The sequence below is a fragment of the Alexandromys fortis genome, unplaced genomic scaffold, assembly GCF_014885135.2.
Source record: "Alexandromys fortis isolate MF-2015 unplaced genomic scaffold, M_Fortis_MF-2015_v1.1 scaffold_161, whole genome shotgun sequence".
NCBI lineage: Eukaryota > Metazoa > Chordata > Mammalia > Rodentia > Cricetidae > Alexandromys > Alexandromys fortis.
Genome location: NW_026068073.1, coordinates 2,684,023 through 2,703,834, shown reverse-complemented (window position 1 = coordinate 2,703,834; position 19,812 = coordinate 2,684,023). Strand labels below are relative to the sequence as shown.

Below are 19,812 nucleotides of genomic sequence, written 5' to 3'. Positions count from 1 at the left end.
GACCCTGACACAAGACGTATAATGATTGAGTCTTTGGCTTATGAAAATGCAAATGTGGAATGCAAAAAGATTTTGGGGCCTTTAAGGTTCAGATCAGCACCCTTGGAAGAATGGGTCTTGCATACACTGGATGTTGATACATTTGATTATGGCACTGAAGCATGGGTAGAGGAAGCAATTTCCAATGGTAAAAGGAGACATCAGAATACCAAATGTTTTAATTGTGGCAAAATGGGTCATATGAGAAGGAATTGTAAACAACGGACCTTCAGAAACAATAATAATGCGTCTTCTAGAAATAACAGAAATAGAAGGACTCAGCCTTCAGGTTTATGTAGAAGATGTGGAAAGGGTAGACATTGGACGAATGAGTGCAGATCTACAAGAGATAGACAAGGAAACCTGATACAGACGGGAAACGTGAGAGGGGGGGCCTCACAGGCCCCCATGGCAAACATGGTCCAGTCATTTCCAGTTTCTGCAGAGAACGTGCCTCGTCAGGACAATTAGGAAACCTCATGCCTACTGTTACAAACGATAATGAGCAGAAAGATGAGTTACGTGTGTTTTGGCAAACTTCTATAAATGATCAAAGACCTAAGCTGAAAGTGTGTGTAAATGGCATTTTTATTACTGGCCTGCTGGACACAGGTGCTGATGTAAGTATCATTACCCCAGAATCTTGGCATCCATATTGGCCTCTTCAGAATGTAAATGTTCAGTTCCTGGGAATTGGAACCCTATCTCGAGTAAGACAGAGCACGAGATGGGTTGAATGTATAGGGCCTGAGGGACAAATAGGGAAATTAAGGCCATATGTAGCCAGTATTGCAATGAATTTATGGGGTCGTGACCTATTACAACAATGGAATACCCAAATTAACATTCCTGCTAATTCTAGAGCCTATATTTCTGAGAATAATATTAAAAGATATTACAAACGGAGAAAACCGGCCATTCGGGCCGTACAAGAACAAACAATTGAAACTCCTTCAGAGATACCAACAGCATTGCCTCTAAAATGGTTGACTGAGAAACCAATATGGACAAAACAATGGCCTCTAGCTGAGGAAAAGTTACAGGCTTTAGAACAGCTGGTACAAGAGCAATTAGATGCTGGACATATAGAGGAATCTACCAGTCCTTGGAATTCTCCTGTATTTGTGGTTAAGAAAAAATCAGGTAAATGGAGAATGGTGACAGATCTCAGAGCTATCAACAAAGTTATTCAACCTATGGGTCCTCTGCAATCTGGAATCCCTTTGCCCTCTTTATTACCAAAAGGATGGCCTCTTATAGTTATTGATTTAAAGGATTGTTTTTTCACCATACCTTTACAAAAAGAAGATAGAGAAAAATTTGCCTTCACGGTGCCTACTTACAACAATTCTCAACCTTCCAAGAGATACCACTGGGCCGTCCTCCCCCAGGGTATGTTAAATAGCCCCTCCTTGTGCCAATATTTTGTGAACCAACCATTGCAAATAGTACGCAAGAAGTTTCCTGAATCTATAATATTCCACTACATGGACGACATCTTGTTATCCGATTCAAACATGGATACCTTGAACAGACTGTTTGAAGAAATAAAGATACTTTTACCTAAATGGGGATTGCAAATTGCTCCTGAGAAGATACAGAAGGGAGATTCTGTTAATTATTTAGGTTATAAAATAGGTTTGCAAAAAATTAAGACACAAAAGGCACAAATTAGGAGAGATCGCTTACGGACTCTTAATGACTTTCAAAGACTGTTAGGAGACATTTCCAGTCTACGACCAACTATTGGGATAACACCTGATCTAATAATTCATCTGAACAAAACCTTGGAAGGTGATAAAGATTTAAACAGTCCCAGAGAATTAACAGCTGAAGCAGAAAAGGAACTGACGATGATTGAGGAAAAATTACAACAGGCACATGTGGACAGGGTGAATCCAGAGCTCGATTGTATTCTCGTCATATTACCATCCAAAATTTCTCCTACAGGAATTTTAATGCAGAGAGATGATATTATCTTGGAATGGATCTTTTTACCACATAAACCAAGTAAAAAACTGAAAACTTATGTGGAAAAAGTCGCCGAGTTAATTATAAAAGGAAAGCTGAGACTTCGTCAATTAGCAGGCATAGACCCAGCAGAAATTATAGTGCCTTTCACTGCTGATGAACTAAAGAAATTATGGGAAGATAATGAACCATGGCAAAGAGCTTGTGCTAGTTTTTTGGGAGATATTAATAACAATTATCCAAAAAGCAAGAGGCTTAACTTCATAAAGAGAACTTCATGGATCCTTCCTCGAATCGTCCGTGATGCTCCAATAACTGGAGCCCGTACATTCTATACTGATGCCAATAAAACAGGGAAGGCAGGTTACAAATCGGAAGACTTGGGTAAGGTGGAACAAAGTCCTTATGATTCTGTCCAGAAGGCAGAATTATATGCCATTCTTATGGTGCTAAGGGATTTTAGAGAACCTATTAATATAGTTACTGATTCGCAATACGCAGAAAGAGTTATTTTACATATTGAAACTGCTGAATTTATACCTGATGATACAGAACTAACCTCATTGTTTATCCAGGTTCAAGATTTGATCAGGAACAGGCTCTGCCCTATGTACATAACACACATCCGATCCCATACGGGTCTGCCAGGTCCTCTAGCACAAGGTAATGCAGACATTGATCAGTTATTGATTGGTAGTGTGCTACAAGCCTCTGAATTTCATAAAAAACATCATGTTAATAGCAAGGGTTTGAAGAAAGAGTTTTCTATTACATGGCAACAGGCTAAGGAGATTGTAAAGAAATGCCCTACTTGCTCTTTCTATAACCAAACGCCACTGCCAGCAGGGGCTAATCCAAAGGGCACCCATAGGAATGAAATCTGGCAGATGGATGTGTTCCACTTTGCAGAATTTGGCAAATTGAAGTATGTTCACCACACCATTGACACTTATTCAGGCTTTCAGTGGGCAACTGCTTTAAGTTCAGAAAAAGCTGATTCAGTAATCACTCATTTATTAGAAGTCATGGCTATCATGGGTATACCTACACAAATAAAGACGGACAATGGTCCTGCTTATGCCTCTAGGAAAATGAAACGGTTTTTTGACTATTACAATATCAAGCATGTTACAGGTATACCATACAATCCTACAGGTCAAGCAGTCATAGAAAGATCAAATCGAACTATAAAAGATATGTTGAATAAACAGAAAGGGGTGGAAAACACCCCCAGAAATAGGTTACATAATGCTTTGTTAACCTTGAATTTTCTTAACGCTAATGAGAAGGGGACAACGGCTGCAGAAAGACATTGGATAATGGAAAAGTCTACTGAACTAAATCAACCAGTTTATTTCAAGGATGTGCTGACCTCACAATGGAAACCAGGAGATGTGCTGCGTTGGGGAAGGGGTTTTGCTCTTATCTCCACAGGTGAGGAACAATTGTGGATACCGACAAAACTAATAAAGGTTCGGTATGAAGAAGAAAAGCCATTTGGAAAAGATAAATAACAATTCTTTCACAAGGTTGGCGAGCATACTGATGGTAAGGAATACAGATAGGTTGGGGGCAGGGTTCTTTTCTTATCTCCACAGGAAAATATTGATCTTCAAAGACTTTAAGGGACCCTGAATATTTAATTACTGATGGATGGATAATAGTTACGACCTACTAAGGATCAACTAACATTATATACATACCGTAAGTATTGATTTTTTATATATTTATGTATATATGTTTTTTGTTTTTTGTTTTTGCTTTTCCTCGTATCTGTGTCTTTCTTTATATGTCAGTATATGTCCTTGTTGTTAGTGTCTAAATTTCCCATAACAAGCAACAAATTTTCCTACAGTAATTTTTGAAGTTTCCAGGATGAAGATGGGGCCCCACAACATCAACTCAACCTGGTTTTTATGACGTCATGAATATATTGAATATATTTTTTTTTTTTTTTTTCTCTTTTCTACGTGCTAATAATTTTTTTTGGTACCAACTGCACAAGACAATTTCGAATGGTGCACATTTTTTGACGACACTCTGGCCGGACCTTCTCAAAGCGCTCAGGGACTAGTTATAATTTTCTTAGGCCAAAGGTTAATTTGGGAATTTTACCATCATTTGCTTTCACAGGAGCCCCTAAGGAGAACATCGCCCCCATGTCAGCTTGAAGCAATCTTAGAGGACGGCGTCCCCTCCCCCAACAGAGTTTGCCCTCAGGGTTAGGGACATCTTTTAGTGGTTGGTTTGGGGTTGAGGGGATGGGGAGATGTTTTATGGAGTTAGGGGTATGTTAAAAAAAAAAAAAAGGGGGATTAACTGGTTTGATGGGATGATTGGTATTTGTGAGTTACTGTTTTTAGAAAATTGTATTGGTACTGTTTCCTGTATATTGACATATTGAATATTGAATGTGAGTGTTCCTACCTCTATTTTTGTATAAGAGTATACTTATATTGTATTGATACATCTACCATATCACAATGTACATTTCTACCTCTGATACTATTTATGTAATAACATTGTTTACATTTGATATGTAATGACATTGTTTACAGATGAAGATCATTGTCTTCATGTATTGCACAGTTGTTTATTTTTTTTTGTCTTCAAGTTAGATAGGTATTGAGAATTTTATGTTGTTCATGTTTATTTTTAGGTTAATAAGGTATTCTAGATACATAGAGATTATATTTAGTATAGATAGTATAATCTTCAGCCTCTTTAAAGAGCTGTAGAAAATGGCCTTTAAGCTAACCTAGAATTCTGTGCCGAGACACAATTACTCCTGGCGACACCACTCTACTCCCGAGAGAACGTTGAGCACCAAAGACACTCCACTGGGAGTTTGTCTTCTTGGCAGAATTGGCCTTTGGGTTAAGAAAAGCCCATACCTCATCTACTGACAAAGATATGAAACAGGATTTTCTTATCTTGCCAAGACAGGGTAGGATAATTCTAAGAAAATTCCTTGCATTTGATAATGGTATGTCAGTCATGCTAGGCCTTAGCCAAAGTTGGTTGACTCAACATTGCGAACGAGAATTTGGGTGATTGCCCAGGTAGTCTGTTGTCTCTGTCATTTATGGCACGCTTTGGATATCGCTCATTTGTTAAGTAATATTTATTCCCTTCTCGGATCTTTGACGGAGTTGAAGATTATATAATTGTAATTACTCTCTACATTATTTAGACTCCTTGAGATAGAATGTCTGGCAAAACTTTCATTCTCAATATTGTTTGTTATATCTATTATTTATTATTATTGTTTATAGTTGTATTTAGGTTAGTTCTGTCTTATTTAGACAAAAAGAGGGAGATGTAGGGATAAGCCCTCCCCTTGGGGGCGGGCTGCCCTCGGGCGTATGTTTACTGATAAATTGGGCGGGCAGAGGCTGTGCGCCCCTTCCTGCCTCCGCTGGGTACTCCGCTGGAACCTTGGTTTCGTGAGTCTGGTTTTGTTATTAAACTTGTTCAAATACCTAGTATCATTGGTGCTCATTAATCCAACCGCCGCACCTATTCAGCTTTTTATTAGAGCAATCAGGTGCCTTAGGCAGGCAAGGTGAAACAGCCACACATCTTTCTATAATTAAATGAAACATAAACAAATGTAACACACATTTCCCCCTGTTAATATAATGTTCCACAATAGGTCTGTGCTCGTTCCAAGAGCCATGTTGATATCTGTGGTCCACGCTGTTGCCAGAAACCATGTGGAAGTAGCTACTACTAAGTAAAGTAACAAACACTCCTTTTGCAGTGGCATTAATGACTGCAGAACAGAGTTGAGATGAGAGACAATGAAGGCTTATGTGACACCCCCAAAGAAACATTCTATTCAGAAAGCCATTGGAGAGAGCCCTTAAAACTGTGATAGGAATGCTAAAGTATATCTTTTCACAGTTGGTGGCATCTGGTGGGGTGGGGAAGGACTCCATTTTCATTAAGGGGCTGGTAACTGGGAGTCTGACCATGTTCCAATGAGTATATGGCAACATAAATTGGACTTAGTGTGTTTTTCTTCCTTCTTTCTCTTCTTTTTTTGGGGGAGGGTCCAAGTTGGGGGTGGACCTGGGAAGATTGGGAAGCGAGTGTGATCAGGGTATATTGTGTGAAATTCCCAAATAATCAATAAAAAATATTATATCAGAAAAAAGTCACTTAATCTAAGCACTTTAGACAGTTAGGGGTCTTTTCCTTAGCTGCTGCTCACCGCACAAAGGCGTCTCTGGCCAAGTAAGAGCAACATTAACTTATGCCAAATGCTCTTCTAAAACAGATTTATTACTAGACATAGTGGTGCACACCTTTAACCCAGCACTCAGGAGGCAGAGTCAGATGAATCTCTATGATTTTGAGGCTAGCCTTGTTGTAGGAGGCCCTCTTATTTGTTCCCAGCTGCCCAGAACTGAAATAACCACACAGAAACCAATTAAAATCACTGCTTGGCCCATTAGCTCTATCTTCTATTGGCTAACTCTTACATCTTAGTTTAACCCATTTCTATTAATTTGTGTATCACCACAAGACTGTGATTTACCAGATAAAGTTCAGGTGTCTGTCTCCGGCAGGGCTACATGGCCTCCCTCTGACTCCACGTTCTTTCTCCCAGCATTCAGTTTAGTTTTCCCCACCTAGCTCTACTCTACCCTATCAGGCCAAGCCAGTTTCTTTATCAACCAATGGTATTCACAGCACACAGATTCCATATCACAGCCTGGTCTGCAGATTGAGTTCCAGGACAGCCAGGGCTAAAGAGAGACCCTGTCTCAAGGAAAGTGTGATTCCTTATTTTTAAATCTTATGTGTGTACATGTGTCTATGTACCACTTACATGCATGCGGTTGTGTGTGTGTGTCTGTGTGTGTGTCTGTGTGTGTGTGTCTGTGTGGGTTGGGTGGGAATGGAGAGATTAATCAGAGGTTAAGAGCACAGGCTGCTCTTCCAGAGAACCAGGGTCAATTCCCAATACCCACATGGTAGCTTACAACCATCTGTAACTCCAGTTCCAGGGAATCCAATGTTCTCTTCTAGCTTGTGGTAACTGCATGCATGTAAGTAGCATACAAACACACACATACAACCGCATGCATGTAAATGGCACATGGACACACATACAACCTCATATATGTAAATGGCACACACACACAACCACATTCATGTGAGTGGCACACAGACAAACACATATAAACTCATGCATGTAAGTGGCATACAAACACACAAACCACATGTATGTAAGTGGCACACAAACATACAACTGCATGCATGTAAGTGGCACAAACACATACGTGGCACACAGACACACACATAACCACATGTATGTTAGTAGCACACAGACACACACATACAAACACATGCATGTAAGCAGCACACACAAACTGCATGCATGTAAGTGGCACACACACATAAACCACATGCATGTAAGTGGCAAATGGACACACATACAACCTCATGTATGTAAGTGGCACACACACACACACACAACCTCATGCATGTGGAGTCAGGGTCTGCCTATATAAGCAAGGCTTACTTCAGACTCAAGTTCCTCCTACCTCAGTTTCCTCTGATGCTGAGGTTAAAGGCGTGCAGTGAAATGCTTGGCAGGCTGGGGCTCGTGACCCAAGCTAGCAGTTGCCTAGGGCCTCAGCCAAGCTGTGGGCCAAGAGCTATGGTTCCTTCCGAAGGGGCTGCTCCAGAAGTCACACAGCAATAGCAGCTGTGTTCCAAAGGTTGTTTGACCACACAGCAAAGTGCACTGCAACAAGTCTGAGGACAGAAAGTGGTCTGGGAACTTCCTCTAACTCTCTTGGTATAACTATCATAGAATTTACTAGATCTGAGGATGCAGTAAAGACCCTGCTTTCTTTCTATTTTCTTTTTCTTTTACCTCCTTTATTTGTATTATTGTTGGTGGTGAGATAGGGCCTTGATATTATTCCAGGCTGACTTGAAACTTGCTATGTAGTCCAGATTTGTCCTCTGCTTCCTAAGTGTTGGAATTTCAGGTGTGTGCTACCAGGCAAGCTTCATTGTGTTTATCTGTTTGGGTTTAGTTCTGGGGATTGAACTCAGAGTCTCATACTTGCTAGGAACAGCCATGCCCCAGCCCCTCACTGGGGGATTCTAGGCAGGGCTCCACCACTGAGCCACACCCCCAGCTCCTCAGTAGGGAATTCTAGGCAAGGCTTCACCACCGAGCCACAGTCCTGCCCTTCAATGGAGGATTCTAGGTAAGAGCTCTGCCACTGAGCCACACACACAGCCCTTTGAACAAGTCATGCTAGACCAGCACTGCATCACCCAGCCACACCCCAACCCTCTCTGAGTGTTTCACTAAAATGGCTCATCCTGACCTTGAACTCACTGTAGCCCAGGCAGGCTTTGAATTTTGAACTTGGAGCAGGATGTCCTCTTGTCTCAGACTCTTGAGTGCTGGGTGGAGTGGCAGCTCCCCATGGAAAGCACACAGCTGAAGCTCACAACCACATATGACAGGAAGCATGCACTGTTTGTCTTTCCGGGTTACCTCACCCAGGATGACTGTTTCTGGGTACATTCATTTGCCTACGAATTTCATAATTCCATTTTTCTAAGCTGCTGGATTGTCTTCCAATCATCCAATGTGTAAATGTGTTTTCATTATCCATTTATCTAAATGGGATTATGTATATCCCACCCCTCCTCTTAGTGCTCAGGGATCCATCGGAAGAGGGGGTGCAAAGACTGGGAGAGTCAGAAGTGGTGGATGACTCCACGGACACAGCAGGACTGACGCACTACAAACTCACAAGCAGCAGCACAGAGCCTGTCCAGGCTCGAGCCAGACAAAATCCCAGCGTGGACAACAGGAAATGCACGCAGAGTCTCAGCCCTAGTCAAGAAGCTTTTCAAAACTGGCAACTTTGTGGAGAGGGAATTCGTTCTTCAATGTCCAACACTGGGTAGTAGATCAACTGCATCCCAGGCAGGCCCTGTGGTCAAGCACAGTCAGCCCACGCAAATGGACTCCATGCTTTATTTCATTTTACTTTATTATATGAGAAAAAAAGAATATGAAGATGGGGTGTGAGGAGGCTGGAAAAGATCTGGAAGGAGTTATGGGACAGGAAAAGATATGATCAAAATATAATAAATTCTCAAAGAATAAATTAAAACATTATTATCATTAATTATTTGGGTTTTTTTTTTTTTTTTGAGGCAGGGTCTCTCGACTGTTCTGGCTGTCCTAGAACTCCCTATGAAGACCAGGATGCTTTGAACTCACAGAGATCCACCTGCCTCTGCCTTCCAAGTGCTGGGATTAAAGACATGTGCCACCATGCCCAGCAAAACATTACTTTTTTCAGTTTTCTGACTTAGCACTTAAGAGCTGTATGTGATACACACAGTGTGCTTGGTACATTCAGACCGTGCCTCCCACTGGCACTGTGAGCACTATACTGGCTCTTGGGGGTTCAGAGCTGAGCAGAGGCCTGAAGCCTTACAAGGGGTGATAAGGAAAGATTTCCGAAGGACTAAGCAGTCTGACGGGCTTTGACCCGAGTCCAGCCTCTTCTCCTGGCTGTGCAACCTCCCACAGGAAATTTGGCCTCTCTGCATCATCACCTCTTGGCCTGTGAAGTGAAGACCAAACATCCGCTCAGAGGACATTTAGAAGAAATCAGCCTGATGATATTTAGCACAGTTCCCGACTGAGCTTAAGTTGTCATTATTACTGTGGTTATTAATGAGGTGAGACCTGAAGGACCAGTTACGAGGCAGCCAGGCTGGAGAGGGAAAGAGCAATCCAGGTAGAGGGCAGACTGCTCGCAAAGGCTGGGAGGCGAGATGGTATCAGAAAAGCACCGTGCTCAGGGGGGAAGGATGGAGGGCAGGGATGTGACATGGAGGAGGGAAGGTTCAGCTGGCCAGGGTGGGGTCTTAGCCAGAGGAGGAGTTTGCAGAAAGTAGCTGGGAGAGGCGGGTGAAGAAGATAAGGTCTGAGCAGTAGATGCCAAGAGGAGAGAATTGGGAGAGAGATCTAGGTAGCATCGGAGATTGCTGACAGAGCCATCCCGAAAGTATTGGTCAGACGGCAGATGCTGAGTTTAGCAGGTGGTGGCCAATGGAAACTGAGTTCTAGGTCTCAGAGGAGAGGGCCTCAATAGAGACATCAGGTGGAGACTTGGTTCTGAGGACATCAGGGAGTCACAGAAGGATCTGGAGAAGGGGCCAGGGTCAGAGAAGAAGCTGCAGGTAAAACACAGTGGCAATCAGGGCTGGGAAGCAAGAAACCTGAGCCAGGCAGGGAGTTCACAGGAGGGGCTCTGATTTCTCAGACACTCCTGGAGGAAGCCTTCCTGCACAGTGCCCACAGTTCCTGCTGGGAGTCCACCTTCCCCTGGGGGTGAGGAGTGGAGGATCAGCCTCGGCCTCTCCATACATCCTCTGATGAAGACAAGAAGGGTGGAGTGGGTCACTTAGCCACTATATCACGCCAGGGGACCCTGGCCCCTCCCACAGGTCTGTCCTCCTTCCCCACCCAGGAAGCTAAGCCACCATTCCTGCTGGACTTGTCAGACGTGGGACGATGCAAGCTGTGGATCTCAGTGTACTGTCCTGTCCAGAGTGCGACCATCATCATGGGCCTCTCGTCGGCTCTGATGCTCTCCCTTCTCCTGGGTAAGTCCCCAGCCACCCTCCTCCCCAGCAGTCTGCTCCCTGGCAGTCTCTTTCAATGCTGTCCCCTCCCTCCTCTCTGCAGCCTTCAGAGCAGGGCCCCTCGCCCTCCAGCCAGCTTCTCGTCCTGGGCGACCCTCTGCCTCCTCCTCAGACTCAGTGGGCTCTTCTCAGGGCTCTGTTTCAAAAGTCTCCAGCCAGCCCCCCAGCCGCCACTTTCCAGATCAGCCTCCAGGTTCAGAAGCCTCTGGTAGAATCCCTGATTCCAACAGGTTTCTTCAAGAGCTGAATTCAAGCCATGCTCCTGGGTCGTTCTGGACAACTGTGTCTTCTGGGGGACAATATCTGAACCCTGATGTCACCATCTCTAAAATCCCTACTTCACAAATGGGTTTTGATGGTTTCCATTCTCACGATTCTGCTAAAGACCCTGGGACTTTCTTCTCTGTTCAAGTCCCAGACACCAGAGTACCCAGCAAGGCCCCAGGTTCAAAGCTATCCCTGGATCAGCACAATCTTGAACTTTCTGTCCAGAACCCGGAATTCAAAAATTCTTCGGAGAGTCACCAGGCTGCAAGCTTCCCCCAGCAGATGGGGGGACCCCTAGCTGTGCTAGTGGGAACCACCATCAAGCTCCCCCTGACTCCAGTCCCCAGCCCCAGGCCCCCTGCTCCTCTGGTGGTCTGGCGCCGGGGCTCCAAGGTGTTAGCAGCTGGGGGCCTGGGGTCACAGGCTCCACTGATCAGTTTGGATCCCATGCATCAAGCCCGCTTGAGATTTGATCAGATTCGAGGGGGTCTGGAGCTCACCTCTGCACAACTGGATGATGCAGGGGTGTACACAGTTGAGGTCATCAGGGGAGGCGTCTCCCAACAGATTCGGGAGTTCACAGTGGGTGTGTATGGTAAGTTGACTCTGTGTGCAGAACACAAGCTATAGTCTGCTCGCCTCACAGACATCTGGGCAAATCTGTGCGGGGTGAATATGCTTGCTTCCTAGAGGAAAGAGCCTGGGAGGGGGGATAGGAGCCAAGGCAGGGACCAGACCCCCACCTCATCTGAAGGAGGAGGCCTGAGGTCTGGACCCTTGGGTCTAAGGGAGCAGGCCTGGAGCGTGAATCGCTGGTACTGAGGGAATAAGATTGGGGTCTGGACCTCTGAATCTGAAGGAGGGCTTGGAGTCTGGACTCCCGGGACTAATGGAATAGGATTGGGGTTTGCACACCTAAGTCTGAGGCCTACATATCTAGGTAGGAGGGAGGAGGCCTGGGCTCTGTATCTCTGTATCTGAGGGAGAAAGACTGAGAGTTCAGATTCCTAGGGAGCGAGGAAGGACTGACTTGGGGGCACAGGGGGGGCAGTTCTGGTGTATGGACTCTCCGACTCACCAGAGCCTGTTCTGGATCTCCAGAGCCCTTACCCAAGTTGTCGGTACAGCCCAGGGCTCCAGAGACAGAGGAGGGCGCAGCAGAGCTGAGTCTGCGCTGCATAGGATGGACTCCAGCTAGTGGGGAGCTAAGCTGGAGCAGAGATGGACGTGTCCTGGACACCCCAGACCCTGAAGGCGCAGAGCCACCTCACATCCGCACGGAAAGGGACCAGCTGCTCATCTCGCATCCCCTACGCAGCGACCACGCCCGGTACACTTGTCGTGTGCGCAGCCCCTTTGGCCACACTGAGGCTGCAGCTGACGTTAGTGTCTTCTGTGAGTAGGGGGGTGTCTCCAGTGAGGATTCGAGTCTTGAGTCCCAGGGGAGAGGTGGGCCCAATGTCTGTGGCTCCTTTACAGTCCTATCCTCCCCACCCTGTCTCGCTCCCCCACCTCCACCTAAGACGGCCCGGATGCTCCGGTCATCAGGGTCACCTCGAACCGCGACGCGGTTCCTGAGCTCTACGTTACTGCGGGCAGCAATGTCACCTTGCACTGCTCGGCCTCCTCGCGTCCGTCTGCGGACATTGCATGGAGTCTGGCGGACCCCACAGAAGCCGCAGTGCCTGCGGGTCCTCGCCTCCTGCTGCCGTCCGTGGGGCCAGGGCACTCTGGCGCTTACGCCTGCATCGCTGCAAATCCCCGCACCGGCCGCCGCAGGCGTTCTGTGCTCAACCTCACTGTGGCGGGTAAGAGCTATGGGTTCATCCAGCAGGGAAAGCGGAAGCACGTGGAGGTGTGGGTAACAGGGGAGTGAGGAGACAGCAATGGGAAGGGGACTGTGCCCTTTAGGGAGGTAAGACCCAACAAGAAGGAGCTGGGATAGTTACAGGTGGGGCGTGACTGCCAGAGAAGAAGCCGAGCTAGCAGAGAGGAATGGGGAAATAGCTGCTAAGGGCGTGGCCTCCAGGAAGATGGGGCGCTACCAAGCAGTTTCTGAGAAAACCTCAAGTAAGCATGGCCACCAGAGAAAAAGTAAAGCTATCCAGGAAGGTACAGGGACTTTTGTGAGTGAGGTGGGATCACCAGCGGAAGAGAGACATCATCAGGGCGGAACAGAAACGTAATGTTGGGGCGGGACAAAGGGAGAGTCCAGCCGGGAGGAGGAGGGACAATTTAGGTGGGCGTAGAATGTAGGAGGAGGGATATCTGAGAGTAGAACACCCCACCAATTGCTAATGGGCGGGACAAGCAAAGTGCATAAGGACACCTGTGCTTAGGGCGGGGTCCATGGGTTTGCAGATTGCAGGGGTGAGGATGCCAAGGAGAAGGGGAAGAGCCTGCAGGAGGAGAGGGTGGGCGGTCCTGGGAAAGAAGGATTTTCAATCGAGTGTGCAGCGAAGTTAAATGATGGAGCTAGATTTGAAAGAGAAGGGACTAGCCACTTAAGCTGGTAAGTAGGATCAGGGAGGGCTGAAGTTACCTACAAAGGCAGAGGGAGGTGGGTCATAAAGGGTCCCGTGCACGCGGGAGGGTGGAACTATCTAGGAAAAGAGGCGGGGAGAAACCTGGAGAAGGAGTGGGGCATCCCGCACAGAGGCTGGATGGTCTCTTCTCCGTGGCAGATCTGCCCCCCGAGTCCCCACAGTGCTCAGTGGAAGGGGGTCCCGCGGATCGAAGCCTCCGCTTTCGCTGTTCCTGGCCCGGCGGGGTCCCTGCCGCCTCTCTGCAGTTCCAGGGTCTCCCCGAAGGCGTCCGCGCTGGACCGGTGCCATCTGAGCTCCTGGTAGCTGTACCCGCCCGCCCGGAACTCAGCGGCGTTGCAGTCACCTGTCTGGCCCGCCACCTGGTGGCGACCCGCACCTGCACAATCATCCCGGGTGAGAGGAGCTGAGCCTCTTTAAGGGAAGTGGGTGACTTTTGGTCCTTTTGGGTTTAAGGAAAGGGCCAGCGAGAACTTTACTTATTTTACGTAAACCAAACTTCACTTTCTTTGGGAGTTGGGTCTCTCCTTTCATCATGTAAGTTTCAGGGATAGAACTCAGGTCGTCAGGCTTGGTGGCAATTGCCTTTATCTGCTAAGCCATCTCCTGAAACCTCAAACTTCATTTTTCTTTGAACCTATAGGAGAAACAAAGTTTTACCCTGCGCTTCAAGGCAGGAAGCCAGTAGGAACAGGGTGTTCCATCCCGAACCCCTGGGCTCAGAAAAAGGGCTGTCATCTTCCCAGGTACCTAGAGAGAGAAAAAAGTAAGGGATAGCTAACAATGAGTTTCCCAGCTTAGGGTCCTCTGGTATGTGTTCAACAAATGTGTGCTGAAGAATGGAGAATGAATGGGTGGGTGAGATGACGCAGTGGGGACTTGCCACCAAGCCTGGGAGTGAAAGGCTAGAACAAGTCCCAACGATTGTCCTCTGATACCTGCATACTTTCAATGGTGGGCACACATATTGTAAATAAATGTAAAACAAAACCTGTCAAAAATGAATGAATGAACAAGTGAACACAGAATGTGACCTCATCTGGTACAGAGCAGGAGGAGCCATTTGCCACCTTTTACTCTAACAAAGGGCACAGAACTTGGTTGTTCACATCCCACAAGGTCTTGTTTCTTTTAACTGGGCTTCTTCCACCAACAGAAGCCCCCCAGGAAGTGCTGCTCCAGCCAGTTGTAGAGGAGACACAGCCAGGGGATGTGCTGGTAGCACTGGAGGTCACTGGCTGTCCCCCACCCTCAAGAGCATCCTGGGCCCGGGAAGGACGGCCCCTGGCTCCAGGAAGTGGGGGTAGATTGCAGCTTAGCCAGGACAGCCGAAAGCTCCTCATCAGAAACTTCAGCCTGGATTGGGACCTGGGGAACTACTCTGTGCTATGCAGCGGTGCACTGGGCGCTGGAGGCAACCAGATCACCCTTGCTGGTAAGCTCCGGCCAAACTAAGATACCAGAAACCAGACCTCCTCCCGCTCCCCAGATCCAGGGGTCCAGATCGTAGCCCTCCCCTTCAGATCCAGCCGTCCTCACTGTCTCCTGCCAGACCGCAGCATCTAGCATGTTTTCTTCCTAGGGCCCTCCATTTCCTCATGGAGGCTGCAGAGAGCCCAAGACGCGGCAGTGCTCACCTGGGATGTGGAGCGAGGCTGCCTCCTCACTGGCTTCCACATCCAGGCGTGGACAGACGGCTCTGACCGGGACCGACTCACCATGAGTAGGGAATGGGTTTCCCTGCTCATTCTGGGCCCCCAGGAGCGGTCAGCCATAGTTCCACTCCCTCCTCGGAACCCTGGGACCTGGGCCTTTCGCATCCTGCCTATCTTGGGATCTCTGCCAGGGACCCCATCCCAAAGCCGGGTTTATCAAGCAGGTTAGTTGGACTGTGGTACCTTTTCCTACCTTCCTCTTAGCACCTAGCCAGTCATTCTTAGGATTTTCCATCAGACCCTCTTCTTCCGTTAGTGTTGTGGGGGCGCCTGTAACAATGTCCCACTACCTGGTTGACTTGAAAAAAAAACAAGCATCTATTTCAAATTTTATTCATTTGATTATTTATTTATGTACATGTGTCATGATGTGTGTATATGGAGTTCAGAGAAAAACTTGAGTGAGTTGGTTCTGTCCCAGGGATTGAACTCAGATTTCATGGGTCTTCCTGAGAAGAATGAGTTGGGGGCTTAGACAAACTTAAGTACATTCTTGGGGCCTGCTTTCTCATCTCCCTTTGGTGTGTGTCTTCCAGATTCTGCCCTGAGTCCAGGGGCCATTGCAGGCATTGTCCTTGGCTCTCTGTTGGGCTTGGCACTGCTGGCTGGCCTTCTCCTCCTGTGTATCTGCTGCCTGAGGCATTTTCCAGGTGAGGCGGGTAGGACCTGGTACAATTGGGGCCAACTGGGAGCTTCCCTAGGCAAAAGCTGAGCCATGGCCTAGGCATGGCAATCAGTGCCTTACATAACAGTCCCATCTCCCTAACAGCCTCTGGGACCGGCTTCCCTTCCTACTGACCAAGTGGCATGGTGGATCAATCAATCATGTGTTTCCTGACATCCTCTTATAGGAAGGACCTCTGTGAAAAAGCCGCACCCCCTGACCTTGGCTCCTGCGCTTGCCCCACCAGGAAAAAAGATGCCGACTTTGACCCCAGTTCAGACACCACAGCCGTTGCCCATCAAAAGCCAGCTGCAGAGCCCTCGCCCAGTTAAGGCCCAACAAGTGAGTGTGGGTATCGTTTCCTTCTGCCAAGGGGGTCAAGTAGCTGCCTGAAAGAAGAGGGTATTCTAATGCCATTTTCTAATGTCTTCCTCCTAGTTTTTATTCATGACTTAGAAAGTGTCCTCGTTAGGATTGCAGTTGCTGTGATGAAACACCACGACCAAAGCAACATGGACAGGAAAGGGTTTATTGGGCTCTCACTTTCACACCACAGTTCCTTTTCAAAGGAAGTCAGTGAGGACAGGAAGTCAAACAAGGCAGGAACCTGGCAGCCATAGAGAGATGCTGCTCACTGTCTTGCTCAACCTGCTTTCTTATAGAACCCAGGACCACCAGCCCAGAGGTGGCCCGCCCACAGTGGACTGGGCCTTCCCAAGTTAATCACTAATTGGGAATCTGCCCCATAAACTTGCCCGCAGCCCTAGTTTATGGAGGCATTTTCTCAGTTGAAGTTCCCATGTCTCAAACGACTATAGGCTGTGTCGAGTTGACATAAAACTAGTCAGCACACAAAGGTTGATAAAGCTGATTCCATTTATGCATTGCTTGATTGATTGGCAACAGGGCCTTGGTCTATATCACAACTATATGACCAGGAATCCTCCTGCCTCTACCTCTTATGTTCAGTGACATCACACCTGTTTACGTAGATCTAGGATGGGACCTGGGACCTATATATTCTAAGCAACACTCTACCAACTAAGCTACAGCCTCAGCCTCTCATATTTTGTTTTGAATACTGGTAATTAGACTTCCTGCCCAGCTCTTATGTATATTAAAAGAATATAAATTACAGTTTATCTTCCAAAGGAGAGTGAGATGAGACTTCTTTTTCTCAGAAAAATTACTCCAGACTTCTATTTTTAAACTCTGAGGTAGATGGAATATCCTTGTTTTCCTGTAAGAGTTGAGCTGTTGAGTGCCTTGGCTCTCCCACAGATAGCCAAGCAGTTTTTTTATTAGCACACAGAGGATCCACACCTGTAATCATAGCAATTGGGAGGTTGAGCAGGAGGATCATTGCAAATTCAAGGTCATCCTGGGTGATATAGCAGGACCCTGTCTCAGACAGAAAAGAAAAAAAAAACAACAAAATACCCACAAAATAAATAAGAAAGAAAGAAAGAAAGAAAAGAAGGGGGATGAGGAGGCAAAGGAAAAGGAACTCAGGTTCCTTAAGATTTATTTATTTTTATTTTATGTGTGTTATTGTATGCCTGTGCTCCACAAGCAGGCAGTGCTCACAGAGGCCAGAAGAGCGCATCAGATCCCCCAGAACTGGAGTTACAGACAGTTGTGAGGAATTAAACCCAGGTCCTTTGCAAAAGTAACATGTGTCCTTAACCACCGAGCCATCTCTCCAGCCCCTCAGCTAGTTTCTGAAAGGCTCTGGCTCCAGCTGGAAGGTTAGGGGGGGTATGTCATTTTGTAGGCAGGGTACCCCCTAAAGTCGCCTCCTACCCTGCCTCTCTTCCAGGTCATCAGCCCCAGTTCAACTTTCGGTCCAGGTGGCAGCTCATGGACTGTTCGGGCGGTCACCCAGGTATGACAAAAGCTGCTGGCCCACTCTCCACGAAGCATTTTGGGGTGCAGCTTCCTCTTTGGCCCAGCAACATGGGACCTACTATGACTGAGGATTGGACCCTAGGGTGGACATCCTATGTCCCTCTTGTCTCAGAAGACTCAACTTGTACGTCTGCATCTGAGGATATCAATGTGACTCTAGGGATAGGAGAGCCACCTACAGATGGACCTATGTGGTTGGCACAAACTCAGAACCTTTAACATGTAGGGCTTGCTCTTTAGACCCAAGCAGAAGGGAAGCCTGGCTACAGCTTCCGCAAAGGTCTGCTACCTTCTCCTGCCTCATCCAGTTCACCCACTTCAGCTTCCAGAGACTCCCGTCATTCAACACAGGAGATCTCCCACATATCCTATTCCCCACTTCCTCCCCCATCTCTTGATTTCCTTTGTGCTTTGTTTTATTTGACTCAGAGTCTCATGTAGCCCAGGCTGGCTTCAGACTTGTTAGATAGCCCAGGCTGGCCCTGAACTCCTGACTCTTCTGTCCCAGTCTCCCAAGTTCTGGGATTGCAGGCACGGGCCACCTCACATACCTCCCTTTCTGTTTGTTTTTTTGTTTTGTTTTTGGTTTTATTTGTTTTGTGTTTTTGAGCAAGGCTCTCCTAACACAGACCTGACTGGCCTCACACTTTCCCAGTCTTCCTGCTTCAACTTCCTGGGTGCTGAAACGACAGCAATACACTGTCATGGCTTCTCTCTGTCAGCTCTTTCTAAATTTTTTCTATGATTGCACATAGTGTTTAGACATCATTAAGTCTCTGCTATCTAACCTTTGAGGTCTGTGGTTTGGCTTCTGTCAACCCCTGTGATTTCTCCTCCCAAGACTCCTCCATAGGCCTTCTGCCGACCATACTTTCCTCCTCTCCCGCTCTTTGCCCCTAGAGTGTGAGTGAAGTCCCATCGTCCCCAGCTTCCCTCTGGTCCCGTAAGCGTACAACCACAGATGTCTCTGAACTGAGAGCTCAGTGAGGCACACACCACACTATTCTCCCAGCAGAAACAGTGCCCAGCACCAGCAGGCACTCAATAAACATGTGTGGACTGACGAGATGGTCTAGCGCCTGTGGAGAGCTGCCACCGCCACTGCTGGCCTTGGCCAGACATGCTTCCTTTCTCAACCAGAATTCTCGTGGGAAACCCAGACTGAGCAGTGAGGATCTTATGGCTGCAAGTAGCAATGCATGCAGCCAGGCAGCCCAGTCCAGGGCGACGAACACTTGGGAGCTTGAGTAGGAAGATCACGTGCTCAAGGTCAGCGTTTCATTGGGAGACCTTGTCTCAGAACACTAAGGACTTGGGATGTGGCTCAGTAGCAGAGCAGCTGCCTAGAATCCCCCAGCGAGGAGGCGGGAATGTGACTCAGGGGTGGAGCTTCTGTCTAGATCCCAGTGAGGACTGAATATGGGCTTCAATCCCTAATACTGTACATACAAAAGGGGAGAAAAATCAAGAGTTTCTGCCTATTTTTCACTGCCAACAGAAAGCCTGATACGTTAGCTTATACAAACACGGGCTTTATTGCTTGTGTGTGGGAGAGTGTGCTCAGGAAGGTTTTAGTCCAGCTGCTCTACCTCTTCCTCACTGCTACCCCCATACACCTCCCTGTCCACATAATGAGGCCACACTGCATGCTCAGGCTGAGACAGCAGGAGAACCTGCCCTTCCTGGAGACAGTGCCCCTTCTCCTTACTTAGCATCACTGGGTCCATGTGCCCATTGAGCCAAACATGAATGGGCGCAGGGCAGCTTAGGTCAGTTGGCGGTTACCTCCCTAACAGGCAGAGGTGGGAATGGCGCTGCTGATTTTCTACCAAATGGCCACACCTCCTTTGCCATCCACTTGCCCAAATCCTCAGTGACATTGGTTTCCACAGGCAGGGACTTTGGAAAAAGGCGTTTATTGGTGTGGTGGTCTCAACACTCCCCATGAACTGGAACACACGGCTCCCAGGGCCCCCCTCCCACCTCCCCTAGATGCCCTCCC

At 47.4% G+C, this 19,812-nt stretch overlaps 1 protein-coding gene across 2 annotated transcripts; it reads left to right on the top strand.

Moving 5' to 3' along the window:
* The first annotated feature begins 10,555 nt into the window (after positions 1-10,555).
* On the top strand, positions 10,556-19,166 carry Vsig10l (V-set and immunoglobulin domain containing 10 like). Of its 2 annotated transcripts, none has more exons than XM_050121251.1 (10): positions 10,556-10,674; positions 10,757-11,575; positions 12,082-12,375; positions 12,504-12,788; positions 13,665-13,919; positions 14,680-14,958; positions 15,106-15,402; positions 15,775-15,888; positions 16,150-16,244; positions 17,722-17,865. In XM_050121251.1, exons 1-10 carry the CDS (start codon positions 10,635-10,637, stop codon positions 17,791-17,793), a joined length of 2,550 nt encoding a protein of 849 aa, XP_049977208.1. In that variant the 5' UTR covers positions 10,556-10,634; the 3' UTR covers positions 17,794-17,865. The 2 variants fall into 2 exon arrangements, with proteins under 2 accessions (XP_049977208.1, XP_049977207.1); XM_050121250.1 differs by having other exon boundaries at positions 10,557-10,674; positions 16,090-16,244; positions 17,722-19,166.
* Positions 19,167-19,812: the final 646 nt, after the last annotated feature.